This window comes from Chlorocebus sabaeus, chromosome 12 (assembly GCF_047675955.1).
Source record: "Chlorocebus sabaeus isolate Y175 chromosome 12, mChlSab1.0.hap1, whole genome shotgun sequence".
In the NCBI taxonomy this organism is placed as follows: Eukaryota; Metazoa; Chordata; class Mammalia; order Primates; family Cercopithecidae; genus Chlorocebus; species Chlorocebus sabaeus.
Genome location: NC_132915.1, coordinates 71,275,921 through 71,295,764, shown reverse-complemented (window position 1 = coordinate 71,295,764; position 19,844 = coordinate 71,275,921). Strand labels below are relative to the sequence as shown.

Below are 19,844 nucleotides of genomic sequence, written 5' to 3'. Positions count from 1 at the left end.
CTGCAATGCCTTAGATTTCTCTCAGCTTGCACCCCTGATCTCGGTCTGAGCACATGGTGAAGCGCTACAGAAAGTTGGCAGATAGAGAAAGACTTACTCTGTAGCTACAGTTTCTTGGAATTCTAGTTTATCAAACCAATCCAACATATCCGTTAAAAGTACATTATATTTTCTGTTGATTTCTCCTTATTTTTTTTCTGTTGGGTTTATTTTTTGCTGCTTTATCATAATTGAATATCAGCATGTAGGAGAGAAAATTTCCTGTTTCCTATGGAGCAGCTTGTCACTTGCTGGAGTTCAATTCATGTAGATTCTTTGCATTCTCAGTAATCTAATGAGTTACAAACAAAACAAAAATAAAGACCAAAAAAAAAAAAAAAATCACCCAACAAACCCAAAACTAATTTTGTCGCTTATGCAGATAGTTTTGTTTGCTAGAGTGAGAACCGTGGTAACTCTTGTGGCTTTCTTCACACTAATCAAAAGGATATGGGCTTTTCTTAATTTTTAAAAGGTTACAAAAAGCTCAGCAAGACTTTTATGTACCTGAAGGGCTTGTCAGCTTCTAGTTTTGCTTTCCTTTGGGTAAATCCTAAGTACAAAGCTATGGATGTTTTTTCTCTAGGGAGCAATACACACACCACCCCTTTTGTTCTGTCCAAAGATTTTATTCTCATTCTTTTGAGAAGATCCTTCTGGTTTTTGTTTTTTTTTTTTAACTTTTATTTTAGAATCAGGGGGTATATGTGCAGGATTGTTACATAGGTATATCGTGTGATGATGCTGATGTTTGGGGTATGACTGAACCTGTCACCCTGGTATTAAGTAAAGTACCCAATAGGTAGTTTTTCAGCCCTTGCCCCCATCCCTCTCTCCGTCCTCTTGCAGTCCCCAGTGTCCACTGTTCCCATTGTCCATGTGTACCCAATGTTTAGCTCCTACTTGTAAGTCAGAACATGAGGTATTTGGTTATCTGTTTCTGCATTAGTTCACTTAGGAAATGGCCTTTAGCTGCATCCATGTTGCTGCAAAGGACATGGTTTCATTTTTTCATGGCTGTATAGTATTCCTCTTCCATGATCCCTCTATTTTTTTATGTTCTGTTGCAGGTAAACTCTTGGATGCAAAGCATTCTGTTTCCAGGACTTGGGGAAGGGATTAGCGTGAAGTCAAATGTCTCATATATATAGACGTTCAATAAATAACCATGTTTTCAAATCCAAATCTCAGTTTTATCCTCTGTTGTACTTGATTTTTTTTAAAGGTTCTGTATGACAGGTTGTGTTATCTTCCTAGATGTATTGATACCATTCATGCATATTTTGGCTGCTGCTTCTTTAACACTGGTTCATTATTGTTACAAAATTTGTCAGCTTGCTTACTGTCTTCTAGAAATTCATTGAAAGCTCTCAGGTGTCTTGTACTAGAAGATTGTATCAGGAAATTTCTAAAGAACTAGAGGGTTAGAACTGACTCCTAAGTGGTCTGAATGCTGATTCAATTCACCTTTCATCAACCCTTATCTCTACTTTATTTTACTGCTTCTCTTTCTTTTTTGAGGTTTTGCTGAAGATATTCCTGAAGAATCATTCCAGGTGCCACACTAAAAAAATGATCCAGTTGACAGCTACCCCTGTGAGTGCACTTGTTGATGAGCCAGTGCACATCCAAGCTACAGGCCTGACTCCCTTTCAGATGGTGAGTTTTCAGGCATCACTGGAAGATGAAAGTGGAAACATGTTTTATTCTCAAGCCCACTATAGGGCCAATGAATTTGGTGAGGTGGACCTGAAGCATGCTTCTTCACTTGGAGGGGATTATATGGGAGTCCACCCCATGGGTCTCTTCTGGTCTCTGAAACCTGAAAAGCTATTAACAAGACTGTTGAAAAAAGATGTGATGAATAAGCCTTTCCAGGTCCAATTAAAACTTTATGACTTAGAGTTAATAGTGAACAATAAAGCTGCCAGTGCTCCAAAGGCCAGCCTGACTTTGGAGAGGTGGTATGTGGCACCTGGTGTCACACGAATTCAGGTTCGAGAAGGCCGCCTTCGAGGAGCTCTCTTTCTCCCTCCAGGTGAGTAGAATTACTCTGGTTATTGTTATTCTTGTTTTTCCACTTTAAATGCATTATCTCTCTAGAAATTTAACTTGAATATGGATAATACCTAGAGCACTGCTTCCTGCCTTACAATCAATGTTAACCTTGGGTCAGAACAAGAATGTGGTAATATTCCACTCCAGCTCAAGTTTCTTCTCAACAATTCTGAAGCTTGTCTAAGAATGTGACTACATATAGTTTATGGAGTCCCTACATTATGGACTTTACACAGCTTTGGATTTGCTAAATTTTTCTGGATTGAAGTCTGGCTATATGAAGACCCTCATCTTGATGTGATGGAAACCATATCCCAGATCCTTGTGCAGGCTCTGTCAGGTTGAGTTTCAGTTTAGGCATTGGTTATTACCTTGTTGCCACAATAAGCTGGAGATAAGATGGACTGAAAGATTGCAGCAAATATAGAGGATGCAAGAAATGTTGTACCCTCTAGCTTCATAAATATTACACATTTATAGACTATTCCATGAATCTAATAATATAGCATGCTTCCTAATGGCTATAAAACTTATCAGAACACTCATAGTTTCCCACAGAAATCTCCAAATACTGATAAATAAGTGGTTTAAACATCTTTTGGTACATTTCTCAGAGTTTATTGTGGGGCCAGATAAAGCAAAGTTAATTTCTCAGAAGAAAAGAAGCAATAAAAGCTTTCCTTTCCAAATTCACCATAACCCATGCACTTGCTCAGATAAATTTGAATTTTTAAAATACCCAGTAAATAGCATGTAGACCACTTTATTATGGATAGGGATCAAGAATTAAATGGCACAAATTGCTGTACCTCTATTATCCCACCCCAGTTAAAAATCTGTTTATTGGTACAGGCCTTCCATCTTGGGATGATGTGCTGGTTTAGGGTGTGCTCTTTGGGAATCCTCTTGAACACTGCATGTGCTGGGTCTCCTGTTTCACGTGTGTTTTCTACAGGGGAAACAAAAGAGAGCTGAGTTGTGTGAGGTGATAAGGAGGTTGAGTCGGATCACAAATATTTCTTGACTGTAACATTCTTCCAAGATAAAAGACTCAGTACTTTTAAGTGTTCCCCCATTCTTGTCAATCAGATGGTAAAAACATCCTTATTCATTTATGCAAATAATAATTTAAAACTAAGATATATTCAACATCACTTTATTTCTTCTTTATTCATTGTAATTAATTATAGTAAGTTAAAAAAAATTCCCAATACTCCTTTAAATCAAGCCACTCCTTTCAAACATGCATGGGATCAGTCTGTCTTAGTTAAAATCACTTATAAAAGAACAGAATATCCCCAATAAGTGCATCGTAAGTTTCTTTCAGTGTGTGGGCTCTGCTTTATTTTGGAAAAAAGCTGCCTATATGGAGTGAGCGTAGGATGATACTCTGACCGTCCCTACTTTTTACCATGTGTCAGCCTGCAGAAAATAAACATGGTGTTATTGAATAAAAGGGCTCATCATTGACATATGCTTAGGTGTAAGATTTCATCACTGTATAGTCAAATGAATGTAGCAGAGCAGTGTTAAGTCAGGATTTTAGCTAATACAATCATGGCAAAAAATTTTTTTGAACCATGTATTTCTTTGACAACCAAATTAAATCTGTGGAACCTCTCATAAGTAAAATTCATCTGTAAGTGTATATATATATATATACACACACACCATATTTTGCATATATTGTAATTTCAGGATCTCCATGGATTTCCTAAAACTTATCTGTATACTTCTTTATAGGTTAAGAAGCCCCAGCCTAATTTCTATGCCTTTCTTTACAACAAGAGTATAGAAACTACCATGAATTCCCATTTCCTGGGCTGAAGATAGTAAATATGTCAGTGAATGTAGTTCCTAGTCAAACATCTAGATATTGTATTCCATTGTATAGTCAATGGGCCTTAATTCTGCCCCAGGGAGAAGGCTAAAAGTGTTGGAATTGTATCTGAAAATTTAAATGTTAATTTCAAAATTATATTTGAATGTAATTTTGCATTTCTGCTTTGTCTTCTCATGCTTTTATTATCTTTATTTTATCTTTTCTTTTATTATCTTATCATTTGCATTTCTGCTTTGTATTTTCAAGTTTTTCTTATCTTTTCCACACCTTCTCTTCATGTACAATTCTGTTTTGTTATTTTTCAGGAGAGGGTCGCTTCCCAGGGGTGATTGATTTGTTTGGTGGTTTGGGTGGGCTGCTTGAATTTCGGGCCAGCCTCCTAGCCAGTCGTGGCTTTGCCTCCTTGGCCTTGGCTTACTTTAACTATGAAGACCTGCCCGCCAAACCAGAAGTAACAGATTTGGAATATTTTGAGGAGGCTGCCAACTTTCTCCTGAGACATCCGAAGGTAATTTTTGCCTTTTCAGTAGGTTTGAATCCCTGGGGTTTTTTGTTTTTGTTTTTGTTAAGAGACAGGGTCTTGCTTTGTCACCCAGGCTGGAGTGCAGTGGCATAATCTGACACTTGGCCAGAAGCCAGTGCCTTTTGATACTATGATGGGCACAGGCTAACTTCCTATGCATTTTGTCTTTCTGAGCAAAAGACACTGGATGAGAAATAAATCATGTGAATTATAAATAACATGAGCATGAATAGAATTTCAAGTTCACTGAGAATCGTACTTGGAAGTTAAGAGAAGTCATAGGATATTATGGTTATTTTTTAAAAAGGAACTGGCCGGGTGTGATGGCTCAAGCCTGTAATTCTAGCACTCTGGGAGACCAAGATGGGAGGATTAATAGAGGCCAACAGTTCAAGACCAGCCTGGGCAACATAGCCAAACTCTTTCTCTATAAATACTAAAAAAATAGCTGGGTGTGGTAGTGGGCACCTGTAGTCCCAGCTACTCAGCAGGGGCTGAGGAGGAAAGATCGCTTGAGCTCGGGATGTTGAGGCTGCAGTGAGCCATGTTCCTGCCACCGCACTCCAGCCTGGGTGACAAAGCGAGACTCTGTCTCAAAAAAAAAAAAAAAAAAAGAAAAGAAAAATGCATGCAAAATATTTATCATAGAACCTGGCAATACTAAGCGCTCAAAGATGAACAAATGTTAGACAAAACTTTCTATGATCTGACTTCTGCATACTTCTTCAGCCTTATCTTATAGCTCTAATTATTAACTAGCTATCATTTTTCTCATCACTATACTTAACTGGACAGATAATCTGTATTTCTTTGAGGAATGAGTCTGAATTTTTAGTTACTTGTGAGCCCTTATACATAACACTATAGTAGTTTCCAATCCATATGCCTTTTAAAATTTTAAAACATGTGCTTTGCTACTATGATATGGGATACAGTTGTAGTTTATTAAACCTTGTTAATTGTCCAATATTTTTTCTTTCCTTTCCTTTTTTTTTTTTCTTTTTTTTTTTTTTTGACAGAGTCTTGCTCTATCGCCTAGGCTAGAGGCAGTGGCACAATCTCAGCTCACTGCAACCTCCACCTCCCAGGTTCAAGCGATTTTCCTACCTTAGCCTCCTGAGTAGCTGGGACTATAAGTGTGCACCACCACACCTGGCTACTTTTCGTATTTTTAGTAGAAACAGGGTTTTGCCATTTTGGGAAGGCTGGTCTCAAACTCCTGACCTCAAGTGATCCACCTGCCTTGGCCTCTAATTTTTCTTAATAAGAACTGAAGTAAAATTAAATCTCCATACTACATAGCTTTTTATATAAGGATCACCAAAATATAATCAGGTTTGCAGAAATAAGATAAGCAACAATTACTGACAATCTACTGATGTATTGAACATTTTAAATGGCTATTTTTGATGCATATAATGGAACTGCCCTTAAACTGTCAGTCAATATTATCATTGTGAGCCGCCTTCTTGGCTTAGATGAGAAGTGGAGAGGTTATGTGATTCTCTTTTTTTACTGTCTTTGCCTCGTTCCCCTTATATTCGCTACATGACTTTTTCATCACTGTCGTTGCCAATGTCACATAGATAGCTAGTTAATGATTAATCCAGGCCTGGAAACCAGATTTTTTTCCCCCAGACTCTGAGAAATTCCATTAAACCTACTTCACATTGTTTCTTCTGCAGGATGATAGAACAGAGATCTTTCTTGCAGGTCATATTTCTCTATGTATTGATTTTAAGTAACTTCTAAGAACTCAAAATTTCCTGATCCCAAATTTTGTGGTAGAAGTTGTAACAAGAGTTACTGTTTTGACAAGGGCCAGAAACATATTAAAAAGCCTGCACAGATTTGAGTCATGCTTTTTTGTTCATTCATGTTACACTTGCTTTTAGTTTATCTTCCATGGCCAAATCCATTCTGAGTTCCCATCTTTCCTTACCATAACTGTCACTCTCTATCTTTTATATTAAGCTATAGGATTGGGGGAGAAAGGTAGGTCAAAGGGTACAAAGTTTCTGTTAGACAAGAAGACTAAGATCTGGTGATCTATTGCACAGCATGGTGATTATAGTTAATAATAATGTATTGTATATTTCCAAATTACTAAAAGATTAGATTTTAAATGTTCTTACCACAAAGAAATGGTAAGTCTGTGAGGTAATGGATATGTTAATCAGCCTGATTTGTTCATTCCACCACGTATATATGCACTGAAATATCACATTGTGCCTCATAGATATGTATCATTATTATTTGTCAATTAAAAATAAAAGGCCGGGCACAGTGGCTCATGCCTGTAATCCCAGTATTTTGGGAGGCTGAGGTGGGCAGATCACCTAACCAGGCAATTAACAAGGTTTAATAAACTCCAACTCTATCCCATATCATAGTAGTAGATCAGCCCGGCCAACATGGAGAAACCCTATCTCTACTAAAAATACAAAAATTTGCCGGGTGTGGTGGCGGGCGCCTGTAGTTCCAGCTTGGGAGGCTGAGGCAGGAGAATTGCTTGAACCTAAGAGGTGGAGGCTGCAGTAAGCTGAGATTGCACCACTACACTCCAGCCTGGGCGACAGAATGAGACTCAGTCTCAAAAAATAAAAATAAATAATAAATAAAAATAAAGATTTAAAAAATACAGAATTTCAGAGCTTGAAAGGAACTTTTAATTGATTCAAGCCACCCATCTTAAATATACAGGGTAGGAAATAAAGAGTATATATGACTCATTCCATTTGTTTACTTTTTTCCCCCTCTTACCCTAAGAATTTCTCACATTTTCATCAGCTTATCATGAGTTGTATATTGATTCATGTGTTTCTAAGTAGTAGGGAAAATATCCCAAACATTGGTTTATAAAATGCCTGTAAAATATAGAAGATCAATTAAAATAAATACAGGAAGTCAACAAAGGTTTTAGAAAAGTGATGCTTCTCTCTGGGACTCTGTCCTTGCCAGGAGCCAGTGCTCAAGGAGAATCGGAGCTTTATTTTGTGGCACAAAGAACTGTTTTCTTTAACTCCTCCTTAGAATTCCCAACCAAATTGGTAACTGGGAGCAATACACTCAATACTCAAGAATAACTCTTGAACACGTGGTTTCCTTTTCATTTTCACTGGTATTACCTTAGTTCAGGACATTATAATTTCCTGCTTATATCAGTGCATTAAGCTATGGCTTTTCTGCCTCCATTTATGCAAGTCACAGTTGTAAAATGGGCCTTCCTAGAACACAACTATTTTACTCACTTGCTTAAGAGTCTCCCTATTTATTATAGGATAAAGATCAGGCTTCCTAGCATGTTAGACAAAACTTCCTATGATCTGACTTCTGTGTACTTATTTAGTCTTATCTTATGCCCATCTTTAAAATTTGTCCTAATTCTCCTCCTTAGTTAGGAAAAAAACTGAAGATGCTTTATCTATCTTTCAAAACTATGCACCATAAAGTTGGTGTTTTCTGTTCCAGACTTACTATGTTATTTCCCACCTTATATTCTAAATTAAAATAATGAAGAACTACTTGTGGTTCCTCTAAATGCCTTGCTCTTCATTGCCTCTCAGTTTTCGCATGTGTTTCTCCCATGGTGAATACATTAGGAATGTTTTGGCTACATTTTCCAGAAAAGTGGCTGATGGTGGCTTAAACAACATCAACATAAGGCATCTTATTCTCTTACATAACAGATTTGGTGATAGATGGTTCAAACTTTGGCTTAGAAACTCAGTGTAGTTTTTGATCAAGGAGATTAGATTGACATTTCTGCCATTTTCTAGCCTTACTCTGAAGATCACAGAATGACTCTGGCAGTTTCAGGAATTAAGTCAACAGGCCAGCACACTAGTCTGAAAAGAATGATCATAAACATAGGCTTTCTCTTCATGATTCTGTGTCATTTTGCACGGCGGGGGAAAAAGTCCTTAGGTAGAATATGTTGGCCTTAGAAGAAAGGCTGAGAAAGGGAAATAGATTAGGATCCCTCAGAATTTATCCATTGGGGCTGGATATATTGCTACACCACACAAAATCAAGGTCATATTAGCTTTGAAATTGTGGAGAATGGCTCCAGTGTAGGCAACTAACAGTGTCTGCTATACTCAGCACAGAATACCATTTCTTCTTATTGACTTTATTTTTATTTTTATTTTTATTTCTTGAGACAGGGTCTCACTCTGTTGCCCAGGCTGGGGTACACTAGCACAATCATGGCTGACTAAAGCCTTGAACTCCTGGGCTCAAGTGATCCTTCTACCTCAACCTCCTGAGCAGCTGGGCCTACAGGCACACACCACCATATCCAACTAATTTTTTAGTTTTGTAGAGATGGGATCTCACTATGTTGCCCAGGCTTGGCTTTCATTTTTTGATATGAAGACTCATTTTGTTTTGTAGCCCATTTCCTCTGAGAGCCTTTCTTTGATCCTGCCTTTATTCCCTGCTAATCTGGGTTGGCAGTCTAGCCTATATGCAGTCTTATATCATAGAATTTATGATGCTCCAATCACGTGTTGTGTTTCTTTTTTCCTCCTATCTCTTCATCTGGCAGTGAGATCCTTAATGACAAGAGATTGTTAGTTTTCTGTCTGTGACTCCCAGTGCTTGCCTTAGGGTAGATGATTTAAGGATGCTTATTTGATGACTGGCAATGAGGGAGGAAGCTGAGCCAAGCCTCCTTTATGACATTTTTCTCTACAATGAGAAAACTTTTGGAAAAACCAAAGCAAATCTAGAATCCTCTGTTCAACTCTATCCTATGATCTCACTTTCTTTCTCAGTCTCTTCCTACAAGGTGCCCTTTCCTCTGAAGGGAGCTCAAAACTGGTGCAAGAAAGTTTACCAATCATCTATACCCTGACCCACATTATTCACAATGGCCACCTGCCATTTCTTATGACATTTGTATTTCTTTAGGGCATTTTAAACTCAGAACCTAACACAATGCTGAATCCATAATATACAGTCAGTAAAGCTTGACATATTTTTGGAGTATTTCTTTTGAATACATATTATATATTCCAGAAATCTATATCTAGGGATGTGGGTAGGATTAATACTTGCTTTGTTCTCATTAGCCATTGAAGTTCTTTGGTGGTTTGAGATTGTGGAGTTTTCCTAAATGAAGGATAAAATAATTTCTCATTTCTATTTTTTTTTCAGGTCTTTGGCCCAGGCGTTGGGGTAGTCTCTGTATGTCAAGGAGTACAGATTGGACTATCTATGGCTGTTAACCTAAAGCAAGTCACAGCCACGGTACTTATTAATGGAACTAACTTTCCTTTTGGCATTCCACAGGTGTATCGTGGTAAGATCTATCAGCCCTTTCCCTATTCTGCACAATTAATATCCACCAGTGCCTTGGGGTTACTAGAGCTCTATCGCATTTATGAGACAACTGAAGTTGGGGCCAGTCAATATTTGTTTCCTGTTGAAGAGGCCCAGGGGCATTTCCTCTTCATTGTAGGAGAAGGCGATAAGATTATCAACAGCAAAGCACATGCTGAACAAGCCATAGGACAGCTGAGGAGACATGGGAAGAACAACTGGACCCTGCTATCTTACCCTGGGGCAGGCCACCTGATAGAACCTCCCTATTCTCCTCTGTGCTGTGCCTCAATGACCCGCGATTTGAAGTTACACTGGGGAGGAGAAGTGATTCCACACGCAGCTGCACAGGAACATGCTTGGAAGGAGATCCAGAGATTTCTCAGGAAGCACCTCATTCCAGATATGACCAGTCCACTCTAAGAAGACTAAATATTCCTAGAAAATAAAGAAGCAAATCTCTTTACCAGGACCTTCTCTCAATTTTCATGGCGGAATGTCTCCCCCAACTGCCATATACATTTTGTATTAATTTTAATGATTAAAAAGAGCATAGGGTAAAAACCTGATATTTCACTTATACTGCATAACAAGCTACCAAACTGGACATGGTGGATAAATCATAAAACAAATCACTTTACTTATTATTTACATGACTTTTCTTTCCATCAGGTCTTCTAAATAGGACTGAGGTATAGTACACTGGCAAAAATAAGAAAAGGCAAACAAGAATAGCACCAAAGTAACAGATACCTAAAACCAAATACCATGTCAGAACACACTATATAGTAAGAATTCATCGGATTAGAGCAGCAGGAGAAAGGTAATACTAAATTATAATCATTTTAGTGATATTTTTCAACTTCACCACAGTAACTTTGCAACATCATTTTTCATTTGTGGGGCAGTAAAATTCATGTCAAAAAGGAAAGAAGGAATGGAGGAAGTCAGTTAGTTCATTGCAATAAATTACTTCTTCAGTTCTTAAAAACATGCCCACTGGCACATAATTGAGACATAATCACTAAGACTAGAAGAGACTTGGTTTAAGTTATGAAGCAAATTAAAATGGAAAAGACAAGAAAACAGAACCAATGAGGTTGAAAATGCCCCTTACTGAAAATCTGTATTAAAAATAAAATTAATAAAGTAAAAAATAAATATAGAAACACAACTCTGCTAGTACAGACTAACCTGGGGAGTTTGATGAACTGAGTGATTGGGTCGACTGTCACTGTACTTCCATAATGAATTTCTTCAGTCATGTTAGAGTTGCACATGAATGTGAGCTCTATAAGGACAGGTACTATATTTTCGTAAGCCCCAAATAGTTACTGTACATCCAATAAGTAAAAAATACTTTAGTTTGATAACCAACAAAATATATGAAGACTCCATGTAATTCAACCACATGATTGTTTGTTGTACAGTCCTTTGCAAATATTAAAACATTTTTTTGCTATAAGGCTTTGATCATACAGTTCTCATAGCAACATAACTACCAAATAGCATGTACCACATTTTGCAAGCCTTTAAGTTCAACAATCCAAACTGTCAATTTGTATTTTGTACAAATGCAGTATCCTTGAGGAATATAGTGTGCCAGTTAAATATCTAGAGACATACAAACACCTGCTAATTCATCCCACTGAGATGGGTCATTCTGATCTCCATCATCAACCCGCTTTTCATCATCTCCTGCTTCATTCTCCTCATAGTCTTTATCATGAGGGATTCTGTATCCTGTCTCTCATCTATACTTTCTTGCCTTCCTGGCTGTGATTTATTTGTACAGCCCACACAAAAACCATAGGGTCAAGATCCATGTCTTACTCCAACACTGGCTGCTAACATGATCTTCTTACATACCATACATTTGCATTTTTATCCTTCTTATGCACCAAGAAATGTTTTCTTTCATGTTTTCTTCAAGTGTAAAAAAATCACAGCTAAATACTCATGTATGAATAAGCAAGTGCCTTTTTAGTGTTGCATTTGGCTGCATAGCTACAATGATGGCATTTTAACTTATTCATGATTAGAGATGATGATATGGTTTGGATATTTGTTGTGCTCAAATTTCATACTGAAATGTAATCCCCAGTGTTGGAGATGAGGCCTGCTAGGAGATGTTTGGGTCATGGGGGTGAACCCTCATGGCTTGATACTGTCCTCATGAGAGTGTGATAGTGAGTGAGTTCTCAAGAGATCTGACTATTTAAAAGTGTATGGCACCTCCTCCCCGCCCTCACACTCTTTCTTGCCTCCTCTCTCACCATGTGAGATGCCTCCTCGCCGTTCACCTGCTGGCATGATTGTAAACTTCCTGAGGCCTCCCCAGAAGCCAAGCAGATGCAAGCATCATGCTTCTGTAAAGCCTGCAGGACCATGATCCAATTAAATCTCTTTTCTTTATAAATTACCCACTCTCAGGTATTTCTCTATAGCAACACAAGAACAACCTAACACGAATGATTCACCATTTTCCCAAGTTTCTTGTTTTGGCCAAGATTCTGGCAATAATCCATATTTGAAATCATTTGAAGGACCTGGTATCAACTGATACTTGAAATCATTTGAAGTATCTGGTATCAACTCATACTTGAAGTCACTTGAAGTGCCAGGCGTCAAACCACACTTATTATAAAACCATGTGAAGTTCTAATATCACCTCCATCTTGATTAGACCCAGCTTCAGCTAATACATTCTTATCATCATCTGGCCCTGAAAGTAGAGCAACATCCAAATCTGGTTCTTCCAAGATTTCTACTCAAATATGAGTAGCGTATTTTCCCCTGAAAAGGCAATAGGTGGCTGCATCATTGAGTAATCTTCCAAATTTGTTTCATTGTTAGATGATGTATTATAAATAAATCTCTTTGTAGTTTGGTTTTTCCTCCGTGTTTCCCAGTTTCTTGAATTCCCTGGGAGCCCATATTATTCCCAGCAAACACTCGTTTGACCTTTGGATTTGTTTTCAGCCATTTCAGGAGATGCATTCTGGACCCAACCATTGTCATTCACTTGGTAGTTTTCTGTTTGGCCCTTGTTGACATTACAGCCATCATTTTCAATTTTTATGTTACTTGCCAAATTGGTAAGATTTAATGTTTCCCATAATTTTGATCCCATAATGAAGACAGACCATCTCTATTAACTGAGGTTTATTTGTTTGTTTGTTTGTTTTTTAGACAGTCTTGCCTGTCACCCAGGCTGGAGGGTAGAGGCAGGATCCTGGCTCACTGCAACTTCTGTTTCCCAGATTCAAGCAATTCACATGCCTCCTGAGTAGCTGGGATTACAGGCATGAGCCACCCCCCCTTGGCTAATTTTGTATTTTCAGTAGAGACAGGGTTTTGCCATGTATGCCAGGCAGATCTTGAACTCCTGGCCTCAAGTGATCCATGTACATTGGCCTCCCAAAGTGCTGGGATTACAGGCATGAGCCACTATGCCCAGCCTGGTTTTCTATTATTATAGTCCACAACTGCAGACCCTGGAACTTCTGATTTAATGCTTATATTTAATCTTTAATAAATTTAGGCATCTTTAATAAAATTTCAGCAAGTTTGAAATTTCACTTGTTTGAAGATAGGTCACTATCATTATTCTGGTTTGTGAGCACCAGGTTACCAGAATACAAGAAGTCCACAAAGACTGAAAAATTTTGACTGCAGCAATATCTAAGTGGGTAGTATTATTTTGGTTAGGGCTTTCTTAGCTTTTAACGCTATATAAAGTCTTAAAGAAATGGCTGCCAGCCACCAGGATGTTCTTAGGAGCCTTACAGATTTTCTGCTTACTAGAGCACTGACACCACAAAGGATACCTTTCTTTTTTAGTTCATTTTGTTGTCACAGAAGTTGACAGCAGTATCACTTCTCGTTTGGTCTACTAGTGAAGTCATAGTACCCTCCTCTGATGGTATTGCTGACTCCTCGGCATTATCTCCAGGGAGTTTGTACTCAACAGAGATGTGGTACCACAGGAGAAGGGTTTTCTTGTTGTTATGGGTCCCCCAAGAAAGCTCATCATGCCCCACTTGGGGAAGGTTCAGACTTCCATCATCCATGGGGGTCATTTGGCACCAACCTCAAGATATAAGGCCAGTATCCTTGGAATATTGCAGCAAGGGAATGTGCTTGAGCTACAAGGTCTTCGAGGAGCACTGCAGCTTCTGCACTAGAGACTTGGACTGCATGAGCAAGAAGTTCTGGACAGTCTCTCCTTCACCAGCTCCTACACTGCTGCCCTTGACAGAGGAATGTCTTTGATCTTTTACTGTAAGAAGGAAGTCACAGCAAGAGAAGAGCAAGAGGACTGAGAATGGTTGCCTTAACTTTAAAAGGGAAAAATCGTTTCAACTTAACCCAGTATCATACACTGAGAGTCCTATATTTGTAGAAATGAACTTAGAGTTCTACCTGACCTAAAATATTCCAGTTTGCAATCATAGCAACACGTAAGGGAAAAAAAGCTACCACCAATAAACTACAGAATGCCCTGGCTTATAAAACAGACATGAAATGAATCAGAGGTTGACGTTTGTTGAGGTCCTAAAACTCAAATTAAATATGCTTAGATCTCTCATATTTTAAAATAGTAATGCAATTGTTATTGGAAATCTAGATCTGGGAAAAGAATCTATTAGTTTAAGGCAATATGGAAATTGATATGGATATAAGATCATAGAATGGGTCTACAATCAATAATTCAGCAAAAGCTAATAAAATTAAATAAACTTATTTTTGCACTTAAAAATGTCCAACATTTTGGCATTCTCAGCAGTGAGAAAGGATCCATATGAAATTCATAGAATTGCATCTTAGGGACACAACCATGATGAGGGGATTGTGTGTCTCTAGATTAGGAGCTGGCAAACTCTTTCTGTAAAGTATTAGATAGCAAATATTTTCAGTATTGCAAGCCATAAGGTCCCTGTTACCATTACTCAGCTCTGCCATGATAGCACAGCAATACCTATGGATAGTGTGTAATGAATGACCGTCTGTGTTTCAATTAAACTTAATTTATGGACACTAAAATTTGCATATAGTCTTTGCATCACAAAATAGTAATTTTCTTTTTATTTTTTCTCCAAGTATTTACAAATGTAAAAACCATTCTTAACCCACAAGCAGTACAAAAATAGGCTGTAGGTTATTTGGCTTGCAGGACATAATTTTATGGTCCTGGGCATAGTGAAATCCAAATAACTTTGTCCAAGGTCAACTTTGAGGGGTTTTCTCTAAGGGGCAAGTCACAGCCCAAATATTTCTGAGCAACTAAATTGCAACATATGGAAGTGGAAGGTGATTGGTGGATAATTAAGGTGAAGCTGGATGACTAGAAAGATATTTTGAATCGTTTTGTAGGTAGGTGGGGAGCCAGTGAAGAATTAGAGTAGTGGAAGTAACTTGAGGACCCTTTGGTTGTGTGTGCCTAAACTCTTTTCCTTCTATCTGCTTTCTGATACTCCCTCTGTTTAGAGTAAAATCATTCCATTTGGTTGAGTGAGACTAATAGCCTCCCTCCTCTCTGTTATATAAGTGGTCATATTTCATAGACCCACTCAATAGGAACATCTCCTTTGACTATATGAGTAATAATCATGTAATGGCTAACACCTGTAGTCCAAAGTTATATAATAGTTGTAATAATGGGTGTAATTTTCTTATTTCCTGTTTTGGACTTTAGGAGGAATGTTTTTGCCTATATAGTATGATGTTGGTGTTTGGCCTCATGTATATCACTTGATTTATAGTCTATGAAAAAATTTTTAAACTAAGAATTTTTGAATTGTTTTTCAAGTGTCTTTTTATCATCATCAGAAATAATTTTATGTTTTTTCTCTGGATAGCTAAATGGAATAAATTATTTTTTAGTATTTAGTCATCTTTGCATTTGAGAAAGGCAACTCATTTGGTCATGATGTATTCTTAATTAACATTAATAAATGGGATTAACTTGTGGTTTCCTTTTTCATGATATTTTTGGGTTAGATATTATACCAATGTACTTCTTTCATAAACAGAATCTTTAAAAAAATCTTTTTAAATATAATAGTTTAATTACAATAAAAATTATCTTCTTTTTAGAAAGTTTAGTAGTACAATCCTGGATATGTAATTATTCCTGGTAATTTTTTAAAAGACAACCTGGATTTTTATTGATATCTAGTATAATATATTTTTTCTATATTATAGTGGATATTTCCAGTCCAAACCAGTTCTTTATATTTTTTAGACTTTCACATACCAGGAAAATAAAAAAAAAAGATTTAAAATTAAATTACATAATAAAATCTTTTAAAAAAAATCCTTAATCTGGCATATTAATTTTGCCAGAGTTAAAATAGAAAAGGACATGACCTGACACTTTTCAAAAGAAGACATACATATGGCCAACAAGCATATAAAAAGAAGTTTGACATCACTGATCATTAGAGAAATGCAAATCAGAACCACAATGAGATACTATCTTATACCAGTCAGAATGGCTACTATTAAAAAGTCAAAAAATAACAGATGCTGGTGAGGTTGCAGAGAAAAGGGAATGCTTATACACTGTTGGTGGGAGTATAAAATTCAACCATTGTGGAAAGCAGTGTGGCAATTCCTCAAGGAGCTAAAAATACAACTACCACTTGACCTAGCAATCCCATTACTAGGATTCTATTACCAAAAGAACAGAAATTGTTCTATCATAAAGATACATGCATGCATATGCTCATTGCAGCACTATTCACAATAACAAAGACATGAAATCATCCTAAATACCCACCAATGGTAGACTGAATAAAGAAAATGTGGAACATATACACGATGGAATACTACGCAGCCACAAAAATAGAACAAGATTGTGTTCTTTGCAGGAACACGGATCGAGTTGGAATAAACTAACACAGGAACAGAAAACCAAATACTGCATGTTTTCCCTTATATGTGGGAGCTAAATGATGAGAACACATGGACACAAAGCAGGGAACAACAGACACTGTGGCCTATTTGAGAGTGGAGGGTGGGAGGAAGGAGAGGAACAGAAAAAGTAGCTATTGGGAACTATGCTTAGTACATGGGTGACAAAATAATCTGTACAATAAATCCCTATCACACGAGTTTACCTGTATAACAAACTTGCACACTTACCCTTGAATCTAAAATAAAAATAAAAAAATTTAAGCAAAAAAAGGAATTCATATAAATTTTTGCTTAATTAAAAAATATGAACAAAACTTTGTAAAAGATACTGACTTTTTTATTGCGATAAAATAGATACAACATAAAATAGACATAAAATTTTTAGTCGTATAATATATATGCTGTACAGTGGCATTAAGTACATTCACATTGATATGCTATCATTACAACTGCCTATCTCCAGAACTTCTTCATCTTTCCAAACTAAAACTTTATATTCATTAAACAATAACAGTTTCCCCTTATCCTAGTTCCTGGAAAACACCTTTTTATTTTCTGTTTTTGTGAATTTATTCTAGGTTCCTCATATAAGTAGAATCCTTACTTGCCCTTTTGTGTGTGTCTGGCTTATTTCACTTAATGTAATGTCTTCAAAGTTTATCCATTTTGTAGCATGTGTCGGAATTTTCTTTTCTTTTTGACAGCTGAATGATATTCCATTGCATGTGTATATACCCATCATTTTATTTAGTCATTCATCTGTTGATGGACATTTGGGTTTTTTCTACCTTTTGACTATTTTGAATAATACTGCTATGAACATTGGTATATAAAGATGTGTTTACGCCCTGCTTTTCAATACTTTTGGATATATACCCAAAGTGGAATTATTGGATCACATGGTAATTCTATGTTTGACTTTTTGGTGGACCATCATACTGTTTTTCATAATGGCTCCACCATTTACATTTCCAACAGCAATACACAAGGATTCCAATTTCTCTGCATTCTCATCAACACTTGTTTTTTTCTTTTTTCTTTTTCTTTTTTTGATAATAGCCATTGTGTTGGGGCATGCCTTAGGTGGCTTTATTCAGCCAAGGTAATCCTTGAAGATGGCTGACAGCTGAGCACTGTTTCCCAGCAGTGCTTTCAACAGCTGGATTACAAATCCTTGATTTCTGAAGGAGGATTTCAGTACAGCATCAGTGTGTCCACCATAATGGCTTACTGAGTTCTGCCACTTATGGGTTCCACTCTCTATTTCTGACAGTTCTCTTTCTGCCTCGCCTGGAGATTGATTTCCTCACAGATACTTCCTCTTCTCATAGTGCTATCTCTTTCTCAGAGTGAATATTTGCAATTTGTTAGATTTATCTGTCTTCTAGTTTCACCGAAAGTGTGCCTTTTTTTGTAACTCTGGTTTTTAGGAAGAGCGGGGTAATTTAGAACTAAGCTGCCACAATATTCCTATTAGAGCTAAAAGTCAGGAAAATTCTTATATTATCTTTGATTTTTTTCAACTCTTTCAAATGACTCTTCACAATAGATTGTTTTCAGAAACTTCTGATGAAATTTGGTAATTCAAAGGATAAAAAGAATCCAATATATTATGATTAAGGCGTTCGTTCACCTTGCTAGATTTACAACGGCCATACTCATGTTGTCTTGTATGGAGAACACTGACTGATACACATTTGATTTATAAGTATAAATTCAGGTTGTTCAAATAAGTAGATCAATTTGCATTATATGTTAATTTGCATGTTCAGTCCAAGTCATGAATACTGTTGTAGAGATGAACAATTTCATCACCTCTTTCAAGTTTTTGTTCAATTCTTGAATTATTATTATCTTTTTTAAAGGAGGACAACACAGTTTTATTTCAATAAAATCACAATGCTTTCTTTTCCAACTGCAGCAAAGTGCATATAAAATTTTCTGTTACAGATCCACTTTTAAAAGGTTTCCTATGACATTGCAGCAAAAAAAAAAAAAATTCTTTTTTTCCAAACAGAGGAAGAATCCCACATTCTTCCTCAAAAAAAAATACATTACAATCAATGGTAAATACATAAAATTACAGTAAGCCAGACACTTAAAAGGACAGCCAAGAAGTCTTCCAGCAGTTTATTAGAAAGAATGTAGACATAAAAAAAAATCTCTACTGTCATTAACATAAATTGAGGTTTTCAGCCTTGGTACAAGCAGAATAATTTTTAAAAAGGAAATTAAAAATCCAAAGTGCACTAACATTTTTTTCACTCACTTACCATACTTCCAGTGCAAATATAAATCTGGTCTAAAGCTGCAGACTCTCAAGCAACAATGTATGGCTTCCTTCATCCTCCATGCTAAGAGAATTAAAAGCTTATGGGCCAAACAATACCAAATGTACGGGTTTCAGAAACCATCTAAGTTAAGTCATTTACTAGTTTTAGCTAAGACAGATCTGGCACACTGACATATGATCACTTACATACAATAGTGTGAGGTGAAGTTTTTGAACACTAAATGTTTCTAGTATAGCTTGATACCCTAGGAGTGACCAGTGCTCCTGGAGGCAGCTGATACATACCTTGCACCTGATTGGGGTGCCTATAGGGCTGGTTGAAGGATATGAGGAGGATGAACAGTTTCTGAGGAAGATGCACCATGTGCTGCTGGATGTGTTGGAGGCACCCTGCAGTGCCCAGAGTCTGGACGTGTGTTCTGCCTCAGCCACAGGATTCCCAACATGCTGCTGAATGATGAGGAAACTGAGAGTTGATTGTGCCAAGTGCCAGTTTTCCTTCTTATGATCGTGTGTATTTTTGTTGATGTATATCCCGTTTCCTAATTCTGCCATGTGTATCCCCAACCCTTGGCCCAATGGCACACCAAACACACCGTGTTCTTGAGCTCGATAGTGTATATTTTTTCTCATTAAAGGTTCAAACAAATAAAAAAAGTAAATATAAAAATAAAAATAAAAAGAGGTTGAAGGGAGGTGCCTTGCCACCTTCACCATGTGAGGATGCAGAAACAAGATGCTATCTATGGAGTAGAGAGTAGCCCTTACCAGAGACCATATCTGCTAGTTCCTTGATCTTAGACCTCCCAGACTCCAGAACTGTGAGAAATACATTTCTATTG

General features: G+C 37.1%; 1 protein-coding gene and 1 pseudogene across 1 annotated transcript; one reads left to right on the top strand and one right to left on the bottom strand.

Annotated features, from left to right (window-relative positions):
• Nucleotides 1-1,170: 1,170 nt before the first annotated feature.
• Nucleotides 1,171-12,461, top strand: BAAT (bile acid-CoA:amino acid N-acyltransferase). Its single transcript, XM_037982917.2, has 3 exons — nt 1,171-2,077; nt 4,246-4,448; nt 9,624-12,461. The coding sequence occupies exons 1-3, from the start codon at nt 1,612-1,614 to the stop codon at nt 10,209-10,211; spliced, it is 1,257 nt and encodes a 418-aa protein (XP_037838845.1). The 5' UTR covers nt 1,171-1,611; the 3' UTR covers nt 10,212-12,461.
• LOC103219865 (zinc finger and BTB domain-containing protein 10-like) lies at nt 11,395-19,557 on the bottom strand (annotated as a pseudogene).
• Nucleotides 19,558-19,844: the final 287 nt, after the last annotated feature.

Coding starts and splice junctions, on each gene's coding strand:
- BAAT (XM_037982917.2), top strand. CDS start 1,612: ATGATCCAGTTGACAGCTACCCCTGTGAGTGCACTTGTTGATGAGCCA. Junction 2,078..4,245: donor AGCTCTCTTTCTCCCTCCAG/GTGAGTAGAATT, acceptor GTTATTTTTCAG/GAGAGGGTCGCTTCCCAGGG. Junction 4,449..9,623: donor TTCTCCTGAGACATCCGAAG/GTAATTTTTGCC, acceptor TTTTTTTTTCAG/GTCTTTGGCCCAGGCGTTGG.